General features: G+C 37.8%; 1 protein-coding gene across 4 annotated transcripts in view; it reads left to right on the top strand.

The window, feature by feature from the left end:
• The window catches only part of RAPGEF4 (Rap guanine nucleotide exchange factor 4), a 152,604-nt gene that overhangs the window by 92,988 nt on the left and 35,261 nt on the right, over positions 1-24,355 (top strand). For 3 of the 4 annotated variants that reach the window (XM_040561346.1, XM_040561345.1, XM_040561349.1), the window contains 10 exons: positions 3,233-3,286; positions 3,580-3,686; positions 5,569-5,690; positions 7,149-7,332; positions 13,613-13,697; positions 16,726-16,786; positions 17,528-17,604; positions 18,611-18,757; positions 20,048-20,163; positions 23,431-23,519. In XM_040561346.1, coding sequence (XP_040417280.1) covers positions 3,233-3,286; positions 3,580-3,686; positions 5,569-5,690; positions 7,149-7,332; positions 13,613-13,697; positions 16,726-16,786; positions 17,528-17,604; positions 18,611-18,757; positions 20,048-20,163; positions 23,431-23,519 — 1,042 coding nt within the window. The remainder of the gene's footprint in view (positions 1-3,232; positions 3,287-3,579; positions 3,687-5,568; positions 5,691-7,148; positions 7,333-13,612; positions 13,698-16,725; positions 16,787-17,527; positions 17,605-18,610; positions 18,758-20,047; positions 20,164-23,430; positions 23,520-24,355) is intronic. The other variant, XM_040561348.1, reaches the window with a different exon arrangement.

Here is a 24,355-nt window from a genome sequence, read left to right as displayed (position 1 = left end):
TCTTCTCTGAATTCAGTTGGTTTATGTGTTTTTGAAGTAAACTGGCCAAAGGAGAGACAGTGTTTTAGCTTAGGGTCTTATGTAGGTTGATTAAAGCAGAACTTCATTATGTATCTGATCTGTTACTGCATCCCCATGCAGTATTTGTTGCTTTCACAAAAGTGTGGCATTGCTTACTCAGTTCTGTTTATTATCCATTATAAACCTTATTTCTTTGTCTTTAGAACTGCTACTAAGATACTTTTTCCCTATTCTGTCTTTCTGTAGCAGATTATGCCTGCTTCAGAAAAGTAATCAGCACTATCTGTGTTGCATGATACCATCATATTTTTTCAAACTAATATTAAAACCATGTCAGATTATAAACATGTTCTCCAGTGTGTGCGCAGTCCCTCCCACCCTGAAGTCTTCTGCAGAATCAGTGAGTGTACATTTGACTTCATCCTGCATTAATATTTAGTAGGATCAGATATGCTGTATGTTCTTGAGAACCCTACTCAAAACAGACCTTTAGTATAACTGCCAGTTGGGCAGTGCTTCGCTGGTAATTACTTTCAAAATGTGTTTTTCCAACTGGCTTTGCACCTATTTTGTAAAAATTTAATCACCTTTGTGCAAGGGGCTATCATATGAGCCAGTGCCAGAAGTCGTGTAAAGAGTTAGAAATCTACTGGCTCTTCCTAATCCATCAGTGTTGCTACCTGGTCATGGAAGGAAATTGGATCAGTTCAGCATGATTTGTTCTTGATTAATATGTCATTTGTTATTCACCTCCCTGTTCTTTTCCAGGTGCTTACAAATTGACTGTTTTTTTGGGAAGACAAGTTAAGCTGACATGTCTTTAATGTTTCAGCTCTTCCTTTTTCCATTTTTCTTCTGCTGCTTAGTTCCTAGGATTTCTCAGAGATGACTGCTTATGGTTCTGAGATGTCCTCCGCTGTCTTTAAATTTTTTCAGACTCTTCAGTTTTCCTGCATGAAATTCTATAAACCCAGCTGATCTGAAAATACCTTATTTACATAAATTTTCTCGTGCCTTTTTTTTTTCAGGCTGAGATTTTAATCCTTTAACTCTGCTACTAGCCATCTCTGTCACTGATCTTTTCAGTAAACGTTGACACAAAAAATAAATTGACTCCTGGCCTTTTTTGAATTATCTGTCAACAGATGTCCTTCTGTTGAGTAGTAGATCAACACTTTTCTGTGTTTTTGTTTACTGTTAATGTACTAGTGGAGTACGTTTTGTAACTTTTTAACTCCTTTTAGCTTATTCTTGCTTCCTCATGACCCATTCAAGAAATCTAGCTATTAGTATTCCATTTTCATGGCATTTTTTCTTCCTAGTGTATTGTTTCTACTTTGAAGTTCTTACTTCCTTCTGTGAGGTCTGACAAGGGATCATTTCATGAGATCACCTTCACCCAAGACACCTTCTGCTTTCGCAGTTGGTCCTACTGTGTTGGTCAGAATCAAATGTAGAAGAACAGCTCTTCTTACTGCACATTCTTGTGTTGTGACTTAACTTTCATCTGGATTTTTTTCCCTGTACTTTCAGGTTGAATCAGATTTCTTCTAAATATTCTCTTATATTCTGTTTCAGTTAGGATTGGAGGTTTATTGACAAATCTTCATCCATTTTCAATTTATTCAACTATTAGTTTTATGCATTTTGGAATAAAAATGTGTATTCATTTTCTCTAGTCTATTGCTATTAAAAAGTTTTGTATCTTTATGTTTTATCTCTCCTTTGAAGTATATTTCTAACTGGAATTGAAATCTGGAAGCTAGATTGGGTATATTGTGCTTTGTTGATTCATTTTAAGAATATAGAGTTTTAAAATAATTTTCATCTTGACTTTCATGCCAGTTTAACCAACCTCTTAAGCATATATTTACCTTCAGTCTCATTGAAATTGATGAGAATTTGAAATCCTTTTGGAAAGAAAATGGATGCAAAAATTCTTAATGCTCAAAGTGATATCTCTGACTTGATCCTTTATTTATATTCTTGTTTAAAACTTTTATTTGATAGTTTTGTTTGCATTAGAGGCATTTTACAACAGGTTCTTGCTATTCTAGTGTGCTTTAACTACAAATGTAAACTGTCCAAAGTATGCTTCACAGGAGTTCAGAAACCAACAAATATCAAGGGATATTCCCCCTCCCTTCCGGTAACAGAAGTGTTTATAACTTAACTGAGTCTTTGAAAAAATGTTTAGATGTTTAAAGAGAAAAACCAGAGCCCTACTTTAATTGTATTGATCTGCCTTTTGAGAGACTTCTTGTAAGGCCTGAGTAGAAATGAAAAACCATTTGCATAGTTTTCCATATACAGGCCTCTCCATTACAGTTATCTTATTGATTTCTGTGATGTGCTTCCCTCATCCTCCCTTTCCTGGCTGACCTGTAGTCTTCTGCTGCGTTCGTAGCTCTAGCCCTATCTGATTACCACGAGTGCTTTGTTACAGCATTAAAATCCAGTGGGAGTTAACAAACATGCCCAGTTTAAGGAGACCAGCAGCTGGCAGCCCAGCAGTATGCAGCCAGTGGTTCACCTGACCTGACCCACGTCACCTGCTTTTACTGTTATTTTTCTTTCACCGGCCCCTTTGTGAAGGTCCTTGCCCAGGTGTCTGCAAGTGGCCTGTGTGCTCTTGTATTTCAGAAGGCTCTGGTGAGCGGCTGTGGAAGTGTTGCCAGCTAGGTGTTGAGAGTTTAGGAAAGACAGGTACTGGGAGCAGAGCCTTTTCATCATTCCCGTTTGCATGTTATTCCAGAAGAGGAGGTAAGAAGTTCTGTGGCAGGAGGACTGCTGGTAGAGGCAGCTGCCTGTGGAGCAATGCTGGTGTACCCACGGGGATTCGAGAGCAGCAAGCAGAAGGGGTGCCCAGACAGCCTCAGATCTGGTGTGATGGTTGGCACTGAGCACTTCATTAGTACTTTGGAAAGCTTAACATGCATTTATTTATTCATATTCACAGGTCATGTCATTGTTTTAATTTGGTGAACATTAAAAGCCAAGTTTTTCTTTAGGATGTCCTCAGAGAGCTTTTTCTACTTACATCCCCTGGACATGGCTTGGACTTGCATACTTTGTTTTTACAGCTTTTTTGTTCAGGTGTTTGTTTTGTTTGTTTTTGTTGTTGTTTGTTTGTGGGTTTTTCTTTTTTCTGCTTTTATTTTACTTTACTTCTCAACCTTTAAAATGTATTTGATTTCATTTTATTTTTCAGACACCTCTTATTGAACCTCACATCCCACATCGTCCTACTAAAACCATTACACAGGTAATAGGACATAGGTGTGCTATAGGGCCAGGCTGTGAGATAAATGAAAGTAACTCATTTCCAGCAGTGCGATGCATATCAGTTGGCATGGTGTTTTCTAGATGTGATATGTATGTGAGATTTAAAATCCACAATATTTTGCATTGCTCTAAATAAATAAGCATCCATGCAAGAATTTTTTTTAATTTAGGGAGAAGAGAACTTGTGCTTTGTTTTGCAGAAGGCAGTACAGAGACTGTGGAAAGTTTAAAATCTGTGTGTCTTGGTCCCTTTTTTTCTCCATGATCACCAAGGTTCCTTCAGAAAAGATCCTCAGAGCTGGAAAGATTTTGCGGAATGCAATTCTGTCCCGAGCCCCTCACATGATAAGAGATCGTAAATATCATCTGAAGACGTACAGGTGTGTGAGCTGATTGTATAGAGGTCTCTGAATTTTTATGCCTGCCATCATCTGATTTGTGATTTATGCCTTACCATGCTTGCAGGTCTCAAAAGGTCTGAAATTATCCTGTGATGCTATTTGAGTCTGGGTGTTATGAGGTCTTTAATGGCCCTGGTAAATCCTTACTGAAGTAATTTGACTGGAAATTGAGTCCATGATTGTGAACAGAGCATTCACATGCAAAAACTCTTCTAAATAGCATAGTTAGCTGGGATATTCTGTGCAATATCAAGTTAAAATGTAGATTCTGTTCTCTTTGTATATTAGTAAGAGATAATAGGAAATCTCATTAATTATATTACATGACTGTACAAATTGCTACAGTAGTGTTGCTCAGTGTGGAATTCTGAAAATTCACCTAATGAGAAACATTCCTTATGTAGATGTTCTGCTCTATTCAAAATTACTTTTTTCCAGTATATTGCCGGGCTTTCTTATCTTCCTGCTGGTGGCAGCACTGTCATGCTGAAGTGAGATAACAATGGCACTTGCAGAATAGGAATCTGACTTCAGGGAGTTAGGATCTATCTCCTGTTGCCTTAAGAAACAATCAATTTGTTTTAGTGTCTAATGTTTAAATCAAATACCCAATGCATTATTTGGTGAATATTTAAATAAAAATTGGTTTAAAACCTCTGAGTGTCTTTTTCTAAATAGTAAATCATGTTGTTGATCTACTTTGGGGATAAGTGCATTGATTTTCCATATTACAGTCCAAAATACATTTAATGTGATTCAAGGTATTTGAAGTTTGTGAGCTGATCTATCATGACATGGCATGGCTCATTGTTTTAGAACAACTAAAGAGCATGTACAATATATGAAGACCAATGCTGGTCTAAGTAACTGCACCATTTTGTCTTATGCATAACTGGGAAACGCCTACAGTTCTATCCTTGTTTTGTTTTTTTTTTTAATATGGAATGCCAAAAATTAAATTGTATCCAGGTGAGGAAAAGTTTTGTCATCGAAATGGGATTTTAATTGGAAGAGCATTATTTAAGCTACGTTTCAGCAGTAATATCTACTTCCTTAGTCTCTGAAAGTAATGTATGAACTGCAGAGCCATGAGAGCCTGTCTAGAAGGACTAGCCAGCTTCTCTGTTCAGCTACAGATTTGTCAGTTACAGATGTCATCAGTTAGATTTGTAAGTTTTTGATCACATTGCTCATTTGCTTCTGTTCTGCTTTGTTAGGAAGTATTATGACAGAATTTTATGTAGTGACCAATGGGCTTCTCCCACCAACACCTTTGGGCATTCTCCAGAACTTGAGGCCTGCTGCTCTTTACCTCTGGGTCAGTCAGGAGCTGCAAGGTGACCAGTACCTAGCAAGAGAGAGCCTCAGAAACACTGTAGACCTGCAAACCACTGTCCCCAGATCCAGTCTAGCCACAGTTTGGTTACAAATCAAGGAACACCCTCATAATACTCATTCTTCCTGTAGGGGCTGTTCTCACTGGCAAAGCTGTTAGACCAGTGTTAGATTATTAGTTTCATGCAGAATGCTGAAAAACTCCCATTGAATACAGGGGAGGTTTCCTCTGAAATTTGGGTTGAATGTTGTTACACCAGTGCTACAGATCTTGTACCAGCTAGCACAGGCTCACTCTGACCTTCTGAACATTGCATTTCCCAAACCACCTGTTGTTAGCTGAGCAGATTCTCACAAAACTGAACACCTTCACTAGTATTTGAAGTATATATGCATAGTTGGTGACATTGTCTTTTCTATAACAAGATCTAAGAGTTTAAGACATCCCTGTTCTTGGCAGATAGTGTATGTGATCTCTCTCTTGGCTACCTCCCTTTTCATTTCTGTCTATTTATTTGTCCTTCAGACAGTGCTGTGTGGGGACAGAATTAGTTGACTGGATGATGCAGCAAAGTCCTTGCGTCCATTCCCGAAGCCAGGCTGTTGGCATGTGGCAAGTACTGCTGGAAGAAGGTGTTCTTAACCATGGTAAGTTTAAAAAAAAAATCAGAGCCTTGACTAAAACATGGGCAATGTGTCCCATCATTGCCTCTGTAGATCTCTTTCTTGGGAAAAAAAACAAAGGGTTAATGAGTCCAAAGGAAAAGCTACAGATCAGCATCTTTATAAGTGCAAGTGCAACATGTAGACAGTCTAATTGAATCTTGCTACCAATATACCTTTATAACTTATGAAAATATTGAAAAATAAATGAAATTTCAATATTGTGGTAGCAACTGTAATTAGATGTATTAGTGCACTGGTTTGTGATTATATTGCAAAAGCTGGATAGCGCTTAAACCAAAAACAACATGTATTTCTATACACAAAACTGATCTTCAAGTCAAAGATTTGCAAGTGAAAGATTTGGAAGTGAATGTGAGCATTTCTGTTTGTTCAGATTCATAATTTTGGAATGAAATTCACTGGTTTTTGAGTGGTTCCCAAAATCAGTACTCCAAATATCCCAGTGGAGAGATCTGGGATTTTATATTAGTTTTCTGACTGTGTTTTACGTCACCTCACAGTTTACACTTCACAGGATTTACTGGGTAATGAGATGTTATAGCCCTCAAAAAGGCAGCTTTCTAAACCAATATTCATATCTGAAGTTTTGCATGTACAGTTTTATGAAGTTCAGAACAGCAGCCCTGTCACAGTACACTTCCAGTCATTGTCTGTTGTGCTTCCCATGTCCCAGGGAGAAATTTCCACCCTGAGAAGACAGATTGTTTCCACCACTTCCGTTCCCTCAGGGCTGTAGCTTTAATTCCTGACAAATACTGTCTTGAATTCCCAAGGTCATGTTGCTGCAACTGCATTGCGACATCCAGCTCAACGCACCTCTCTGGCTTGCTTGGAAGATTAAGAGTTTGTCTTCTGTTGTGTCATAGCCTCTCTTTAGAAGTCTTATCTTGGAAGACTGTCCATTAAGTTCTTCCTCAAAGATATAGGTCAATGAACTTGGCTTTGGAATTATATGTTGATGATGACATTTCTGGAACGTGAAAAGGAGTTTAGATGCTTCTTGATCTGTTACCTTTCAGCCCTGTCTGAAACAGGTATGGTAAGGTGGTCATGTCAGAGAACACATCTTAGAAATTCATGTTATAACTATTTTCCCAGTTGCTTAAATAAAATGTTTTGAAACAATAAGAACAGAAGCAGATCTAGTAAACAAAACATACACGCACATGTATATGCACACCCACACCGCACATAAATTGAAGTCTTTTGGAAAGTATTTGTGGTACACAATTTAAGTGTGTCCTCTAAGTTATATTATTTGGACACGCATGAGAAATGAGCGTGATTGATATTTTTGCAGTTCTTCTGTTTTCTTTCTCTTCTTTATTAATCCATCTGCAATGTATAATGCTATGCAGATTTCTACAGTTTTAATTTGAATGAGGAGAGATTAGTGTTTGATATGTTCTGTTTTTTCAGTGGATCAGGAACACTACTTTCAGGACAAATACTTATTTTACCGATTTTTGGATGATGAGCGTGAAGATGCCCCTTTGCCAACTGAGGAAGAGAAAAAGGAGTGTGATGAGGAGCTGCAGGACACTATGCTTTTCCTGTCTCAGATTGGGCCAGATGCTCATATGAGGATGATTCTTAGAAAACCGTAAGCAGATTAATGAATTAATATTATGCACAGGTCTTTTTTGTTGCATGGGAACATGGGGAAGCTATATATATTTTCAGGCATCCTTTAGCCATTTTTTTCATTTCGGTGCCAGTTTGCTCAAACTCCAAAGTTTGTAAGTCAGTATTAAATAATTTCTGGTCCTTATTCATGCTTATAAATTGAACTGTGTATTCAGAACAGTCATCAAAGGCTATGAATGTTATCATACCTTGTGGAAAATGCAGCATTATGAGTTTTTATTTCATTTCAGAGTATCCCTAAAAGTAAGGTGCAGATTCCATTAACGCTTACAGTGCTGGCATGCCATTCAATTAACTACACTGCTTTTGGTTATTGCAAATGAGTGGAGTGGTAGGGCTGACAGCACAGCAGGTACCTTTCAATTACAGTCATAAATAGCAGCCCTTAATTAGATTCATCTTTGGTAGAACTTTATTGAATTGAGAGAGACTGGACTTCCCCTGCTGTAGTTTACTAGCAAGGTGTGAAATGTGGCTTGGTAGATTTATTTATCTATCCTTATTGTTACAAAATAGTATTTTAAGAAAAAAAAAAAATGCTTTCTATACATAGGCTGCAGAGGATGTCTGCCTAACCTTTTTGTACCTGTCATATTATGTCCTCTCATCGGTTGGCTAACCATCCTTTCAGCAATACATTCTGGTCACACTGAAAACTCTGCTAAAGCCCTTTCCTACAGGCAGCTTTATAGTGACTTCAAAGCAACCAATATAAACTCTGTTTGATCCTCAATTGAAAGCAGCCTCCTTATTATGCGGGTAGTGTTTAGGGGCCACTGAAGACATACTTTACTGCTAATTAAGTGCACTGAGAATTACTCAAGGTCACCCTCACTAACGATTTACGCATAAGGGTCAGTTCAAGAAAGGTAAGTAGTACACAAAGCTGGATCCTACTCCTTCTTGAGGCCATTGACAAAGTTTGTCTTTATCATGGGATAGGCTCGGGCCCTGGCTACCATGTGAGAATATTTTTATGCTAAAAATGTCTTGAATCGACTTAACGCACATGCTTGTTCATGTTCTGTTTCTATCTGTATTCTTTCCCTGCTCCATTCTTCTCCCAGTGTTATCTGTTTAGATCATAAGCATATTTGCACATTGACCTGACTTACCCTGTGAATACAAGTTAGACGACACCTTTCCAAGTACTCAATGAAAGCACTGAATTTCAAAAAGTACAGTCAGATATTTGTGCTCATAAAAATAGATCACACTGCTGTGCAGCAACACTTTTTAAAGGATAGCTTCTCTTTCCTCTGTTTGGTAGCTGTCTAGTCAAGGACAATCAAAAGGAACACTCCCTTCACACAAAATGCATAGACAAACCGGTCTGGGAGTATGGTGCACCCATAAACCTTTATGGTGTCCGGGAAGCACAACATTGTCTCCTCTCAAAGATGTGCACTGCATTTTCCACTGAGGAGTGAAAAAGGGCTTCTTACAGGCATGAGGAGATGCCAGTCATTAGGAGACTGTGAACAGCACGATGTGTGCTGTGACCCTGCAGCTCTGAACTGTCTCCTTTGCCTCAGGCTGACTGAGCAGGTTGGTTCTTATGGAATTGCTCCCTTAGGTCATCATTTTTTTCAGCAGCCTGCTACATTCTCTTTCCATCATGACTTTCAGAGCAGCCAGTGTAAGTTTATGCTGGCAAGATCAGTGTTGATTATCATCCATGCTCCTTGCAGAGTTGAAAGGTTGGCATGGTGCTGTGAAAAGTATCACTTTTCCCCCTGTGTCGTCACTTGCACAGCATCACCTGAAAGAATATTCATAGGAGATTTTTCATGCGATATAGTGAGGGGAATGAGGTTTTCTCAAGACTGACAGCCATCTGACATCTTTCCCTATCCCTATCCCTGAAAGTGCTTATTTTTGCTGCCCTTTGCTCATGGAAGCAAGTTTGTACTATCAGGCACCATATTAACTACTGTTCTAGTATTCAGTTTACATATGTTATGATCCTGTTAGTTGAAAATCCAGTCTGTGCTGAGGTGTATCAAAGCTATTGAAATCTCTGTGAATCCTCAAAGCCCTGCTAGTTTTGACTAGACACCATTACAGCAGCCAAAAGTTCAAGGAATTGTCAGGGCTTTAGAAACACTGGCTGTAGCTGACCTGCACAGGACCCACAATTTTCAAACCAACACAGCTGCATTTTACAATAGTCACCATTTCCGGAGAGGTTACAGAACTTCGATAATTACTGTGAAAGAAATAAGACAATATTCTTTGATGAGAAGATTACTTTGAGAATTTGATTGTATAATGAAGCTGTTGCTTTGAAAGGTACTTTCTATTGTTCAAAATCTGAAAATCTCTAGCAAAAAGTGTCACTTGTTTTGACAGCCAACTTAAAAAATTCTCTGTTTATTACATTAACTGCAGCATTTTAACTGTCAAACTGTGAAAGAATGTTCTATAGTTTAAAAAACAGAATAGAGCTCAGGGAATTTTTGGCAGGCTCTTGTTGCTATTGGTTTTTTTTGTTGTTGTTTGGTTAGGTTTTTTTTTGGAAACACATACACTGTGAATATGAAAATAGCCTTTTGTGAAGTGGCAAACACAGCTCTCTGCTCCCTATAATGCCTGGAGCACAGGTGTACAGACCTTGAGCAAGTCCCTGGCAAAAAATGTTGTGGAATTAATACATCTCTTCCTTACAAACTTTTCAGTTCTTCAGTGTGAAAATACATACTGAAAATATATTTTTAGTTATTTTTAGCTGATTTGAAGTGTTCAGATGTAGCTAACTTGATAGTTAACCCTAATGAAATAGGATGTACAAAGTTGGACGCAATAATAACAGAAGTCTTTAAAGAGAGGATGATGTTCATTAGGAAATGGTATTTAACTCCAATGGATTATATTCTGTTTTAATACTCCAGTGTACAGTAAGTTAACAATATGACTGAAACAAGTTTGTGTCATACATTCTTGGTAATTGTGCTCAGCAAATTTTATCAGTGCAAAGAGGGTTTGATTACATATATGATCACTAAATAAATTTTAGCGTCACTTGCAGAAGTAAGCTGGACAGGATGCTAGGGAGATCTAAACATCTAAACTTAGTAAACAGCACAAAACATATATATAATAAAACAACAATTTAATTACTGCTATTAATCTATAACTTCTTGAACGTACTGTAAAAATTAGGCAAACTATATTTTCTTTATTGTTTTTATTTATATATCATGTTCCACCTGGCTGTCAGTAGTCAGAACCATACTAGATTTTCCCATAGACTGTATTTAGTTCCATAGTCCTTGGTGGGGATTCCTACTGATGACGTTTAATGAATTAAGCATTATTCCTGGGACAGGAAATACAGATTATCTTTCCACATATCAGTTCACTGATATTTGCAGGTATTATTTGTGATAAGTGGTATTTATGGAGTTAATCAAATAGCTTAGATTCAAGTACAAAGATTATGGAATCTGCTTCCATACTCGAGTAAGTGAACATGCATTCGCTTCCACACTCAGATGCAGATAGTGGGTAAAATTATTCTTGTCTCCTCTGTATTCTTTGTAGTACTTGTAGGCAAAACTTGTACTCTGGAAAGATGCTTATTTGACATACAATCACAGTGTTATGGGGCCTCTGATCTTTTCACTTGTTCTTACCAACTCTGAATTTTCTGGTTAATTATATTGTTTGTATGTACATGGTTTATCAGTGGTGAAGTGCTATGTTATTGTCAACATCCTAGTCACAGAGAAGCTCAATGTTTCTGACCTTGATAAATTCTCCAAACACTGAGCAGTTTTTATTGATCACTTAATACCACCTGAGTTTTCCTATCCATTAATGTGTAGCCTCGTTCTCTATACCTATGCCATTTATTATCCTGTCTATAACCAGCTATTGCTGTTAGAATAAGTCCCCTGCAGAAACTAGGTCTTTACACAGCAGGATCCTACAAATCAACATCAGTGGGTCACCACACAGGTTTTACAGAAGCAGTGATGCCTAATATCTCTCCACGTGACATCTGCAGAAGCAGAAGTAAAGACTGGGTACATCCACTGTAGATTGTCAGTCCTCCCAGTGTGCTAACACAGGAGACAAATGGACATACTGAAAAAAGAATGCACCCTTTTGTCTTCACAGAGATCTGATGTAGTTAGCCATCATCCTTTCATACGTTAATTTCTTGTAGGAATTTGTTAATTTGTTACACTACCTTATCTGTTTTCCAAGATATGCAGGCTTTGCAAGGGTGCAATAAAATTAATGTTGTTATTTCCTGTGGGGAGTACTTTTTATTAAAATCTTTACCTTGTGGTTCTTAAATCTCCAGGGAAAGGTAGATGGTACTGGCTTATCTTTATTCTGTATTTAATTAAGCTTCTACTGTCCCCCATAAATCACTAGGAGTGGCAGCCTTGTAATTTCAACAGATTTAGAAATAGAAAAGAGTAATTTGAGTCACTAGAGGGCATAGCAGTACCAACTCAGTTTGTTTCTCCCCAAATAGTTCATTCCATTCTGTATGGAAAAAAAGGATAACTTGAATTTCATCCAAGACATTTTTGTTATAAATTGGTCTTTCATCTGGGTAATAAGTGCATGTCACTGGTAAATGAAGAACAGATGAAAAATACAGCTTGCTTGGCAGAGAAGAGGTCAGTTGTCCTTATATTTTCTAGGACTTCTTCAATATTTCTTTCATCCAAAAGAAGTCTCCATCAAAGTTCTTTTGCAAACAGATGAAATACAACAGAGCAAGACAATTGCTGGTTACTCCCTCTATCTCGCACATGATTTAGACAGACTGTTGAACCAAAGGGGATCAGGCAAAAAAAATGTGGAGTGCTATATGCAGGAAGAGATTAGAAGTTCCTCACAAACTCTAACAAATCCTTCTCATGAGTACTAGTCATTAGATCCTCCAAGGCATCTCTGACACACTGCAGTCCTTAGAGCATTTGTGCCATTTTTTTAGGAATCAGAAAATTTGCCAGTGTATAGATGCTGCAGAAACACAATTATTTAAAACACAGTAACAGCCTCATTTCTTGTTGTCCTGTAGGAGGATTATCCCTTCATTGATGCATGCTTTTTATTCCTGGCAGCATCTTGTGTTTTTCAGTGAGAGGAGTTGGAATAGTGAGTGGTTCTTACTTACCCATGTGGCTAAACAGCAGCACTCAGCATTAACTCTGTGGCAATCATAGTGTCCTCCAAGATGCACTGCTTCCTTTTGGAATTTGTTCAACAGAAATCAAACGCTCCTTTACAAACCACTGCTATTGTCCATCTGCTACAACTAATTAGTGCTGCACGTGAAAAAAAGTAAGGTCCCACCCATGGCTCAGGAGTCCTTGTGGAACAGATCTTAATGTATCATTTCTGATTTATCTGACAGTTTTACATATAGAACACCTGATTTCATCAGGCAAGCTGTCTAACTGGGATCTCTGTAAGGTGGTTGCCATGGCTGCTGCTCGGTGTCATTCAGGTGGTTTCATAGGGCTTCCATCCTTTGTGTGTTTCAGTCCTCCAGCCAGAACTGTCCTTTGTCCCTGTAGCCAATGTGAATGAAGTAAAGGTGCTTAGGATCTGCGTTATTTTCTGTAGCCCTCTGCATACTGTGTGCTTGTGACAGAAGTGGGTGCATTGCAAGCCCTGGTGAGGAGCAGGCCATGGTCAGGATCACTGAGCAGTGCTTCGGTGAAGTTCAACAGCCCTGCTTCTGCAGGACTTGTACTTCACGAGACTTGTGCTCGGTAGAACTGGTGCTCAGCATTGTGCTGCCACCAGTTAGATTTGGTTTAGAGCTGGCTAGGGTGTGCCCGCACCCCTGCAGCGCAGAGTGCTGGAGGTGCGCCCACTAAGGTGGCTCTGGACTCCGCATGGCCTTTTCATAGTGTTGCTCTACACCAGTCTGTGCAGCAGTGTTAAAACTCAATGTCTTTTTTAATTTAAACTTGCTGGCTGGGGCAAAAATCTGTCCGTTGTGAAGGTGTAAAAATGTCCAAACTAGTTCCTTTTCCTTTCTTGACTTAATGTAATACTGTTTTCCTTGATTTACTTTTTCTCCTTCTGCAAAAGACATGGTTTAATTGAGTCATATTCAGCATACAATTATTTTGTGCCTAAAAAATATAACTGACCTATTCAGTAGACAGTACAAGAGTATTATGGGTTGTTTTGTACTTCTCTGAAGCTATTACTTTGGACATTTATTGCATTTTTCTGTTCTTTTAATTTTCTACGTACAGGCCTGGCCAGAGAACTATAGATGATTTAGAAATTATATATGAAGAACTTCTTCACATTAAAGCATTATCTCATCTTTCTACCACAGTAAGTTTTTTTAAACATATAACTGATTGCCAAAAGGGAGGGTGAATTGTGACATTTGGTGATTAGAATTGGAGCTCATACAATCCTTCCCATTTATACTTTCTATGCAGAGAAGTCATTCCCACCTGTGAGGATCACCCAAGTGCTGTAAAGATTGTCCTTCGTGTATCAGCGAAAGGAATCTGTGTGTTTCTGCACAGTCCATAACTCACTTGCTTGTCACCGGTGCCTCTGTCTGGGGCCATATCTGAGTTTAAATTAAGATGAATGGTATCTGACCTCACACCTGGGACTGTAGTGCTTCTGAGTGAGCTTCAGCAGAAGAGATGTCTGATTTCTGAATGTTTAGAAGTCTTGGCTTGAAACAGTTAGGAAGAGGAATTACATAGTGAAGAAAGGTGTACTGTGCAGTGCTGGCTATTGGAGCTTGGTCCTAGATTGAAGGAAAACCTCCTCATGTGCATTCCCTCTGAATAAGCAAGGGCAATGCAGTGAACCAGGAATAAATTACATGGAGAAAATACCTGGAGGAGAGAATGCAACTGTTTAAAGTCTCACCAGCAGTGACACACTGTATAGGCAACTGAAATGAGCTGAATAGCTCTTGGTAACAGCAAGATATGGGTGCTTTCAGAAGAAGGAAGACAGTCAAAAAATAGATTTATTTTTTATAATAGCTTCTTTGGAAGCTCTTGATGATTTTAATAATTTGCAGCTAACTTGGACAGATGCAGCTAGTTATGGAACTGCATTACAAAAAGATAGTACTCTGCAAAAATATAACATCTGAGCAATGTTTTTCAAATAGATTATACCTCCAAAGTGGGTAACTGAACTAAGAGGGAACAGCCAGACAAAATCCTTTAGCATATTTGGTAGGTGGAAGAAAAGGTATTTAAAGAAAGATTTCTCTGAGAGCCAGAAATGACACATTTTAAATCAAACAAAAGAAACTACCTAAGATAGACAGATACTGGCAGTGGAGAAGACTTTTGATAATACAGACATAACTCAGAGAAAAAAAAATCTTAAACATCTTATTTCCTGCTCAGAAGAAATTCAGATTTGAGCTTAGAATCTACAACAAGCAACATATAGAAATATGGTAAATGATACGAGCTGCAAGAAATAATTGGCATTTTGAAGAAATGCAAGAAGTGCAGTTCACTCCATGTTTTTATTAAGAATTTGGAAATGTCAGCGTATTATGTGTGTCATGAACAGAAGCAGAGGACAGAAATCACTCTTAGCTTAGAGGGATTCTCCAGAGAAGCAATAGACAACATTGCTCCTATGAACCAGAAGATTAATGGTCAATCAACTTGAAAGCAAATGGAATGTTTATTAATTTTAATCAAGGCATAATTCCTAAAGTAAAAACTTTTCTAGATAAGCTACAGGCAGCAGGAAGTAAAATAGATAAAAGTCAAGTTGCATGGTGGTGAACTAATCCCTGCTAGGGAAGCCTATGAACTTAATGTATGAATGAAAAACAATTATATAATACAGTGTTAAAAACGAACCAAATTCTTGGCTTCATCAAGAGGATTCATTCACTGCAGAGGCAAGTGACTGAAACAATGGAGAAGATACCTGAGGATGTATATGGGATATGAAAGCCCTCTACAATGTATAGAACAGTGCTAATGGTGGCATGCTTCCTGACCTTGTCAAAGCTTTGCCTCCAGACAGAGGTTGTAAAAGAATTTGGTGGACTAATAGTTATGGAAACAACAGGCCTGTGGTTGTGTTCACTGGTCAATGTACTAATAAAGAATGTCCAAGAACCTCTATAAATCCCTCTTCTTCGCCAGACTGCAAACAAACAGGGAATGCTTTGCACTGTCTGTCAGGAAAGAGTTTGAGGAGAGGTGGCTGGTAAGGGATGTTTACACTTGGTGCCCAGGCAAAGGTTTTGTACATGCCTTTAAGATATCAGAGCCTGAATTTGTCTACCCATCTCAGGTGATACTGTCATCTGGATTGTGTCCAGAATTTGAGGGTTCCTCCCCAATTTTTTCTTCATGGCCTAAAGGTTATTCATCTAGAAGTACAGCTGTTCTCAATTTAAAGATCTAGGAGAACAGCACGAAAACACTAATGCTAATAAGACGTTGGAGCATGTTTTTTATCTGTATTTTGCACTTTTAAGTTACATAGTAGTCCTTCTGAAACATTGGTTATCACCAGCTGAGATTCTCTGAAAAAAGAATCCTTCTGCCTGGAAATTGGCCTCAAAGTCCATGCAGATCTGTGGTTGTGTGAAGAGAGACATAAGGCACACAGAAAATCCCAGGATAATATGAGCTTTGCAGTGCTGCTCTCACTTTGTGAAAACAATGCTAACAGTGTTTACTGTGAGGAAAAAGTGGTTTTAAACAGCAGCTGTCTCACTAGAGACAAGTGCCCCATCAGTCATAGGAGTTAATCACACCAGAGTAGTACAAACCCAAAGAAGAACAGGTCGACATCAAGTGCAATGTCACGTTCTCCAGTTCCTGAAAGAGGTAGTGAGCTGGACATTTTGTCTGAGAAGCTGTCAGGCAGAGAGAGGTCTCAGCAGGTCCATACAGCTGTGCCTTGCAGCCTGACACAGCAGAAGTTGCCAAATTTAAGTCAGTAAGGAGAAGGGTACTGATTTCTGAGGGAAGAGCAGCAGTACCACAGAGCCCCATAGGGTAACTGATGATAGCAATCTTCTGCAATAAATTAGTTATTACTGTTTGAAATTTTCCATCATGTTAATTGTTTATGATGGTTTCGCTTGTATGTATATGAAAAAAGATGTGGAGAACTGTATCTTAAGGACGCCCTTGCCTGAGCTATTTGGAGAGAGTAAATGTAGAGCTCATGTTAAGTGAAGCCAATTGGTAGGGAATAGGACACTGAGTGAAGTAGACCGTCTGGCTGTGTGATTCTGAATGAGTGCTGAACAATGCAGCAGGAAGAAAAGGAGTGGCTGGGTTATATGTAATAAGAAAGAATAAAATACTTATAAAGACTGTAATTTCTCTCTCTCTATTTTAAGGTAAAGCGAGAATTAGCAGGTGTCCTCATTTTTGAGTCACATCCCAAAGCAGGAACAGTCTGTAAGTAAAAGGAGTCCTGTGAGATCATCTTTCTTATCTGTGGCATAAGCATTAAATTCTTAATGTTTAAATGACAAGAGCAAAACTTAAATGCACTCTTCAAATTTGACTGGCAGTCAGCATTCAAAAACTGGGTAGTAGGTGTTAATTTCGCCTGTTGCTAATTGCAGGAGCAGTAGCAAAATTAAGTCTATATTCTTGGTTGGATTTATGCATCACGTATGATTTGGATGTGTTTGTATATGGAATTTTGATTTGGACCAACCTTTATGCAAAAGGTATTTTATTATCCTTGTATTAAAAAGCCATCTTACTGACTTAAAATGTTAGATTCCTCAGATCTATTTATGCTGATAAGTTTTAGCAAGGCATTTATTTATATTTAACAATATCAAGTTCACAGCTGCTAGGGAATAGTTAGAACACTACTTTTAGTGGGATCCAAATATGTGTGCTGATTAGAAACTGATAACCTGACGTGTATCGATAAAGTCGTTGTTGCAGTTGATGTGGAAAATAAAAGCAATTTTCACATCAGTGTTATAAAATAATTACTACATGGATTTTTTTCCCCTAAAATCGGAAGGCAATTACTTTTAAAATCATAGTATGACCTTTTTCATGGCAGTCATTAATACAACTGCAATAGAGTTACCTTGAATTTTATTGAGTGCAGGATCTGGCCCATTTATGTTTTGAATAACTATATTCTCACCATAAAATCTTTTTTCTCTTTTGTAGTATTTAATCAGGGAGAAGAAGGTACTTCTTGGTACATTATCCTGAAGGGATCAGTAAACGTAGTCATTTATGGCAAGGTAATTTTTTCAGAATTCTTTTTATATGATCCTTATTATTGAAATTGTAAAAAAAAAAACTTTGAAGGAATACCGTTTAATTTAGAGCAGAATTGCTTTGTCTGAGGAAACAAATTGAATGTAATTTTATTAAGAAATGATCCAGTGGTTTCAATTATTGTACTTCTAGTTGATTGCTGTATAATTTTGGTATATATTACACACTTTCTAAATGTAATTCAACACAGTTATAGCAGTATTCTTTAGGACAAAGCCATTTGCTGGAATTCGGTGAATTGACAGACTTGCATCTCATGGGGGTTTTTGTCCTGTACCACCATCTTCCCAAATATTTGTACAACTAATATTTATCACAGGTATTAGGCACATCTGACAGTGACTAGTGGTTCTTGGGTTGAATGGACACCTTCCAAATTTATGGCACCTCTTACTTTTAGTAAAGTTATATACTGAAAAGCATGTCTAACGTAGCAATCCATTGAGTCTTTAAAAATCCCTGTTTCCCTACTGATTTCTCATTCAATGAATAAGAATCCTCTGTTCTGAACATCAAGCATTCCACCAAAATCTAGCATAGGGACTAGTGGATTTCATGCCACAGGGTGGGCCAGATTCTGTTACTATAAATTCAAGTAAATGGAGCTCTGCTGATTTACGTCAGCTGAAGATGTAGTATTACGTTCTGCAAGCTTGATGTTATTTTTCAGGGCCTCTTTAAAAAAAAAAGAGAATAACTCAACAACTTTCTTCAGCGGGGCTAGAAGAGTCCTTCGTGCTGAATGTAATTTTAGAGAACAAGCCAATTCTTTTCTATTCTTGCCTTTCTTTAGTAATAGTAATAACCAGCTATCAAGTATTGTTTCCTAGTCATTATTTTGGCTTTTGATTTCCTGCCAAATAGATTTGTTTTGGTATTTGATTGTGAAGTCCGGTGTTTGTACAAGGACTTTCAATAGAATTCGCAGTAATGATGGGTTTCTGCATGTAAATGTTTTGCTCTGTGCAGGGTGTGGTATGTACTCTACATGAAGGAGATGATTTTGGCAAGCTAGCACTTGTGAATGATGCTCCTAGAGCTGCATCTATTGTTCTGCGTGAAGACAACTGCCACTTCTTGAGAGTAGACAAGGAGGATTTCAACAGAATCCTTAGGGTAAGCGTGGGAAGGGCCACCCTGACAGTATGATGTCAGAACTTCCAAATCTTTCTAGAGTCTTGTCTTATTTGTATAGATATATTAATAACCATATTTGAAGTGTCCCTAATTGTGGAACAGGGATATGACAGTCTAGAAGATGAGGTAAAGTATAATCACTTCTCCTCTTTTTCTGTTCCTAGCTTAGCCATGAAAATGTGACCAAATGTAATCTTTTGTCTCTCACATTCCTGTGGTCTAGAATTTGCCAAGTGCTCTGTTTGTCCTGGTACTGTCTAGGATTTCTAGGTGATCTTCCATCCAAATATTGAATAAAACAAGATCTCTTGTTCTCCTAGATAAATCAGTGTCAGGTGCCTTAAACTCAATAGGTTCAAGGCAAAATCAAGTAGCAAATTTAATAAGGCACAGTTAAATACACAGATATCTTTATCAGAGGGCTCTACAAAGATATTCCCAGCTTAATTTTATTAATTAATTAATTATTAATTCCCAGTTATTAATGTTAGGGCAGATGTGTTCCAATGTTCAACTGTAATTCTATAACTGAAACCTGCATCCAAATACAAGCTGTTTTGTGATCATTCATAGTAGAGGAAGTCAAAAACAGTATTACGCTGTATGGAAAAGTATACATGCCTGGTAACTCCAGAGTACTGTGCTAGAAAAAAGCGATATGATTATGCTTACTGTTCACATGGGAACTAGGTTGCCATTAGCATTGGCTGTAGAGACTCCAACTGATTTAGCTCTGGTTAATACTTCAAAGAAGATGGAAGTCTGTGGTCTTACTGATTTTCATTTGTGTTATTTAAATACACGTTATATTTAGTTCTTTTATTTTCTTTTTCTAGTATGATCTGGTAGTAGAAAATGAAAAGAAAGCAGTACTCTGACAGTTTACTGGTCTAAGTATGATTTTCTTTTTTTTTTTTTTTAAGTTAAAATTATGCACAATAATGTTCATATGAAACTAGGGGTAAAAAATATATTACATGTGGAAAATTCTGGAGGCACTCTCTCTTTTGGCAAATTTCTTTTCCTTTGGTGTATCCAGAAATTTTTCTCGTGGTTCTTGCTCCAGTCTCTCCAATGATTATCTGCCTTTCCCTCAATGCCAGTGCTTCCCTCTGGGTTATGCCTATTCAAAAAGCAGATAAAGTTGGATAAACACAGGGGAGAAGAACCATCCACAGAGTCTTTGTGTTTGAGAGTCATGCATTTTTTCAGAGTAACTAATTAGCCAAATTGGTGCAATTACTTTCTTAAAAGTAACTTGTCTTGCAGGATGTGGAAGCAAACACTGTAAGGCTCAAAGAACATGACCAAGATGTCTTGGTGTTGGAGAAGATCCCAGCAGGAAATAGAGTTTCTAATCAAGGAAATTCACAGCCTCAGCACAAGTATGTTTTGATTCAATAGTGCACGTCAGACAATGATTAACTTTTTCTTATGGCATTATTATCCAAACAATAGCATATTCCCCCTTTCTGTGGAAAAGTGCAGAGTATATAAAATGTTCTTTTTATTAATCATCAGCCAATCACATGCCCCACAGTGGATAATATATCCATTTCCAGCAGCACACTAGTTCTATGACTTTTCACAATAATTCTGTAAAGATCTCACTGTAAATACTTATCTCATGTAGTAACTTCTAAATAGACTGCACGTGGAGAATGCTGAAACCCTATTAAGCAGAGCTACTGTGTAAAAGACATGAGGAAAATACATTGTTTTATTGTTAAGCATAGATATTTTCATTCTGGATTTTAAACTCTGGATTCTAAGAAGAGTTTGCTAGGTACAATTTATATACAAATGAAGATTTCATGCAATGAAAATTGCACAGCTTATCTTACAGAAGAGGTTTGCGCTGTAATAACAATATTCTTTATATTTTCTTTACTTTCTTACTGAAAGGGGAAAAGTACAATTCTGTTTGGATGCTACTGTGATAGGAGTGGAGTGAGGCTATTATAATTCCAAATGTTGGTAAAACCCCTAAAGGGTTTGTAAATGTGTTATTTACAAATGGATGCACAATTTCCTGTCACATAATCATTTTCTTTAGCAACGCTCGAGCAACTTCAACAAAATAAGCACAAAGAAGTTTTGAATCCTTTACCCTGCATCTTACTTTTTCTCAAAAAAAGAGCAAATTTACTATGAGATATTTTGGGTACAGTTTTTATCTGAGCTGGGATTTCACATACATATTTTATCTTTATAATTGAGTATAAATATTTGTAAAGATCTGTGAATGGTTAAACAAACCATTGCTTGTATTTTACACATTTCACACATTTTAGAAACTGCCATTTCATCTTCCACTTGATCTATTGGAAAAATAAACTATGTTCCTAGGAAATTATATACTCTTACAGCAATTTTTTCCTGTCTAAACGAGGGAAACTTGACTGCAGTCAGTAGATTTGCATCAGCAGCTGGTATGCACAGTGACTCTTTCATAGATTTAAATCCGTTTTATTTGGTCTGATAAATTTTTCATACTTTCAAAAGTCAAAGTTTTATTTAAACATGTTCTAAACACCACCTTCCTTGAAAACTCTTTGCACCAGCATTATTTCTATTATTTAACATTTTCTTGTTCAGAATTTGGTGAAAAGTAGCTAGAGACAGTTATGGTCCCTGGTTATTTTAAAACTTATGTTCCAGGAATTTTTGCAGGTATAGCTCAGAATCTGCTTTCTGTAAATATTTTATATGTTTGGTCAGCTTTTGTGTACTATCAATGTGCCAGTAAGGGAACTTTTGCTGGTAACTATGATGAACAGACACAAGCTACGCAGAAGAGGAAGCTACATTGAACGTTCACTGGCTGCTTTTCAGCAGTCTTTCTTAGCAGTGTGTTGGCAGCATCTTTTTGTTTAACATCTTGAGAGTGAGTTCACTGGTTTTAAAGATGACATTTCTTTTGTTTCTTTTATTAATAGATAAAAGTAAGTGGCTGCATTTATGGTCAAGACTCCAAATCAAATTACTGGTCTATTCGGATTTCCAGAATGTGTTTACTAGAATGTGTTGGTTGCGTGCTCAGTACTTTATGAAAGTCATTGGGCCCAAAAGAGAGACTTAACAGGGACCTCTTCTTAAAGGCTTGCTGCTTTGCTCTTAAATAGGTAGCTCACATCTCTGATATCACTACAGATGAGCTGCCCTTTGGGATTTGCTCCCGAAGCAGGTATGTAGTATTTGAACTAGAGAAATGTTCTGCATCCCAGAGTTGTTTCCCCAAGACATCGAGTCAACCAAGAAACTCATTTTCTTCTTCTTAATCTTGGGGAAAACTTCACTTTAGGAGCAGATCCTCTGAGTTGTGATTTGGATTCTACTGCTTTCTCTCCTGGGGAGACACAGCTCCCTGAGCCATGCTTTCAAACAGTGAGAGTTTTGCTTCGAAGAACTAGCTCTGAAGTTCTCACTCCCATGATCTAACTTCTCTCTTTATGGGTGATCACACTCATGCAGGATAAATTCAGCAGCCCTGCAAGTCGCTCCACTGTTCATTTTCACTTTCATATTCAGAGTACAGCAACCTGTGATTTCTCTGCTTCACTCACTTAGATACTTGGTTAGTATCTCTGCGAGAATGTGCACTGGCTTAACAAGTGTTTGTGTTCTTGGGACATCAATACAGTTCTTCCAAAGGGGTTGGCAGGTAAAAGAACTGTGACGGTCAGCGCTCAAAGTGAGGAGGAGCTCCCAGGAGCTCAGCTCCACCACTTATTTCTCAGCAGGAGCAGAGTATCTTCACTTCTCGGGGGTTTTTCTTTCTTTCTTTCTTTTTTTTTCCTTTTTCTTTTTTTTTTTTAAAGTTCCATACTTTATCAGTTGGATTCCAAAAAAAAGAAGAAAAAGATGCAAAGATTGGAAGAATGGAGGGAAAGATTAAAAAAGAAAAATCCAATCCGCAAGGAAAGAAAAAAAAAGATGGCAGGACAAGTGTAGCAATATCCTGTGATATTCTGCTGGTACCTAAAATGTTGCCAGTGTTCTTGCATTAGGCAGAGTAACCTAACTACTGCATTACTTCTCTCACCTCTTTTAATTTAATCCTGGAAATGGTACAATAGTAAGTTTATCCACTTGCAAAAGCTTACTTACCTCAGCTATCTAAGGCATTACATAAATTTGAAGGTACAGTGTGGTATTTCATTATCTGTTCCCATCTTCTCAGACCAACTCCTATCAGTGTTGCTGGAGGAAATTGTTTCCTTGCTCTGACAATGATACACACTAGTTCTCATTTCATGCTCAGAGTAAGCCTATTAAGACCCTCTAATGACTATGAATTGCTATCATTACTGAGGTATTCATTCTCAGTGGAGAAGCATTTCTGATTGCACTTCCCCAGGTTTACACCAGTGCAGCTCTGTTGATTGCAGTGTAACTGTGGTGATGGAGTACTTGTACAGGGAGGGGGCTGTCTGTCATCTCACACTCCCTGGATAGGGTGGAGAGTGTTATTGCAATACATTTCACAGGGGGTAACAAAGATTGTGAGTGGTTTCATCCTAAGACACACAGAGATTCTGGTGCAAGTAGGTATTTGCATTTAGTACTCCTTGTCTTCTCACTGGTATGCAGTTTTTTCTTGATTTGTCATTTTGCCTATGAGACGCTAACTGCTCCTTTCCCTCCCTCAGGTATATTGTGATGTCAGGAACCCCAGAAAAAATTTTAGAGCACTTTCTAGAAACTATGCGCCTTGAAGCAACTTTAAATGAAGCAACAGGTACATGACAAAAGCTGTGTCGTTATTATTACTGCATATACAGCAAGCTGTGGATACACTGTAACATGTTGTTTTGAAAAACATCTGGTGGTAGTTTTTTCCCAGAAGTAGAGCCATCCAGCCTTAAGAAAACATACAAAATCTAGGACTAGAGACAACAATCCAGTCCTCCTAGCTTGCTCTGTTGTATTCATACTTCTGGTTCAGAGTAGAACAGCAGAATCTCAAAAGGTGCCGGACCACTAGTCAGAACTTTAAATAGGCACAACCATAATGCCAGAAAAGAGCATGCATTAACTGCCAGATGATAATGGTACTCATACTTACTGTTTTGGTTGTCACTTAATACTGTGAACTAGCTTGATTCCTCTAGCCGTTGTGTTATGCTAGGATATGTTTTCCCAAATGTTCATATCCATATCACATTGCATTTAAATTACTCGTTTGTGATAACTTTCCCATGTGCAGGGAAAGACGACTTCTTAATCAAAAGAGTACGTGCACTCTGGGCTAAGTCCCAAGAATGCGGGTTGCTGCAGCTGCACTTAATAGACTGCTTTTCATTTGTGTAAGGAGAACAACTAATTTACATCTAAGGATATAGATATTTACTGATTTACTGTCACTAAGTACTCTAATTTAGAAAAAAAGAGATTTAGGCACAAAAAAAATCCTCCTACTTATGATAAAGTGATGCAGAGACTTGTACGTTAAGCTACAGGATATTGGTTTAGCAAGTTTTTTGACATTACAGATGTCTAACAAGTATATATTCTAAGGTGTTCCTAAATGATCCACAACTAATTTGTTACTGACCTCAGAGTATTGGATAGTAG

This window comes from Cygnus olor, chromosome 6, assembly GCF_009769625.2.
Source record: "Cygnus olor isolate bCygOlo1 chromosome 6, bCygOlo1.pri.v2, whole genome shotgun sequence".
NCBI classification, from domain to species: domain Eukaryota; kingdom Metazoa; phylum Chordata; class Aves; order Anseriformes; family Anatidae; genus Cygnus; species Cygnus olor.
This window is presented reverse-complemented; position numbering and strand designations above follow the sequence as displayed.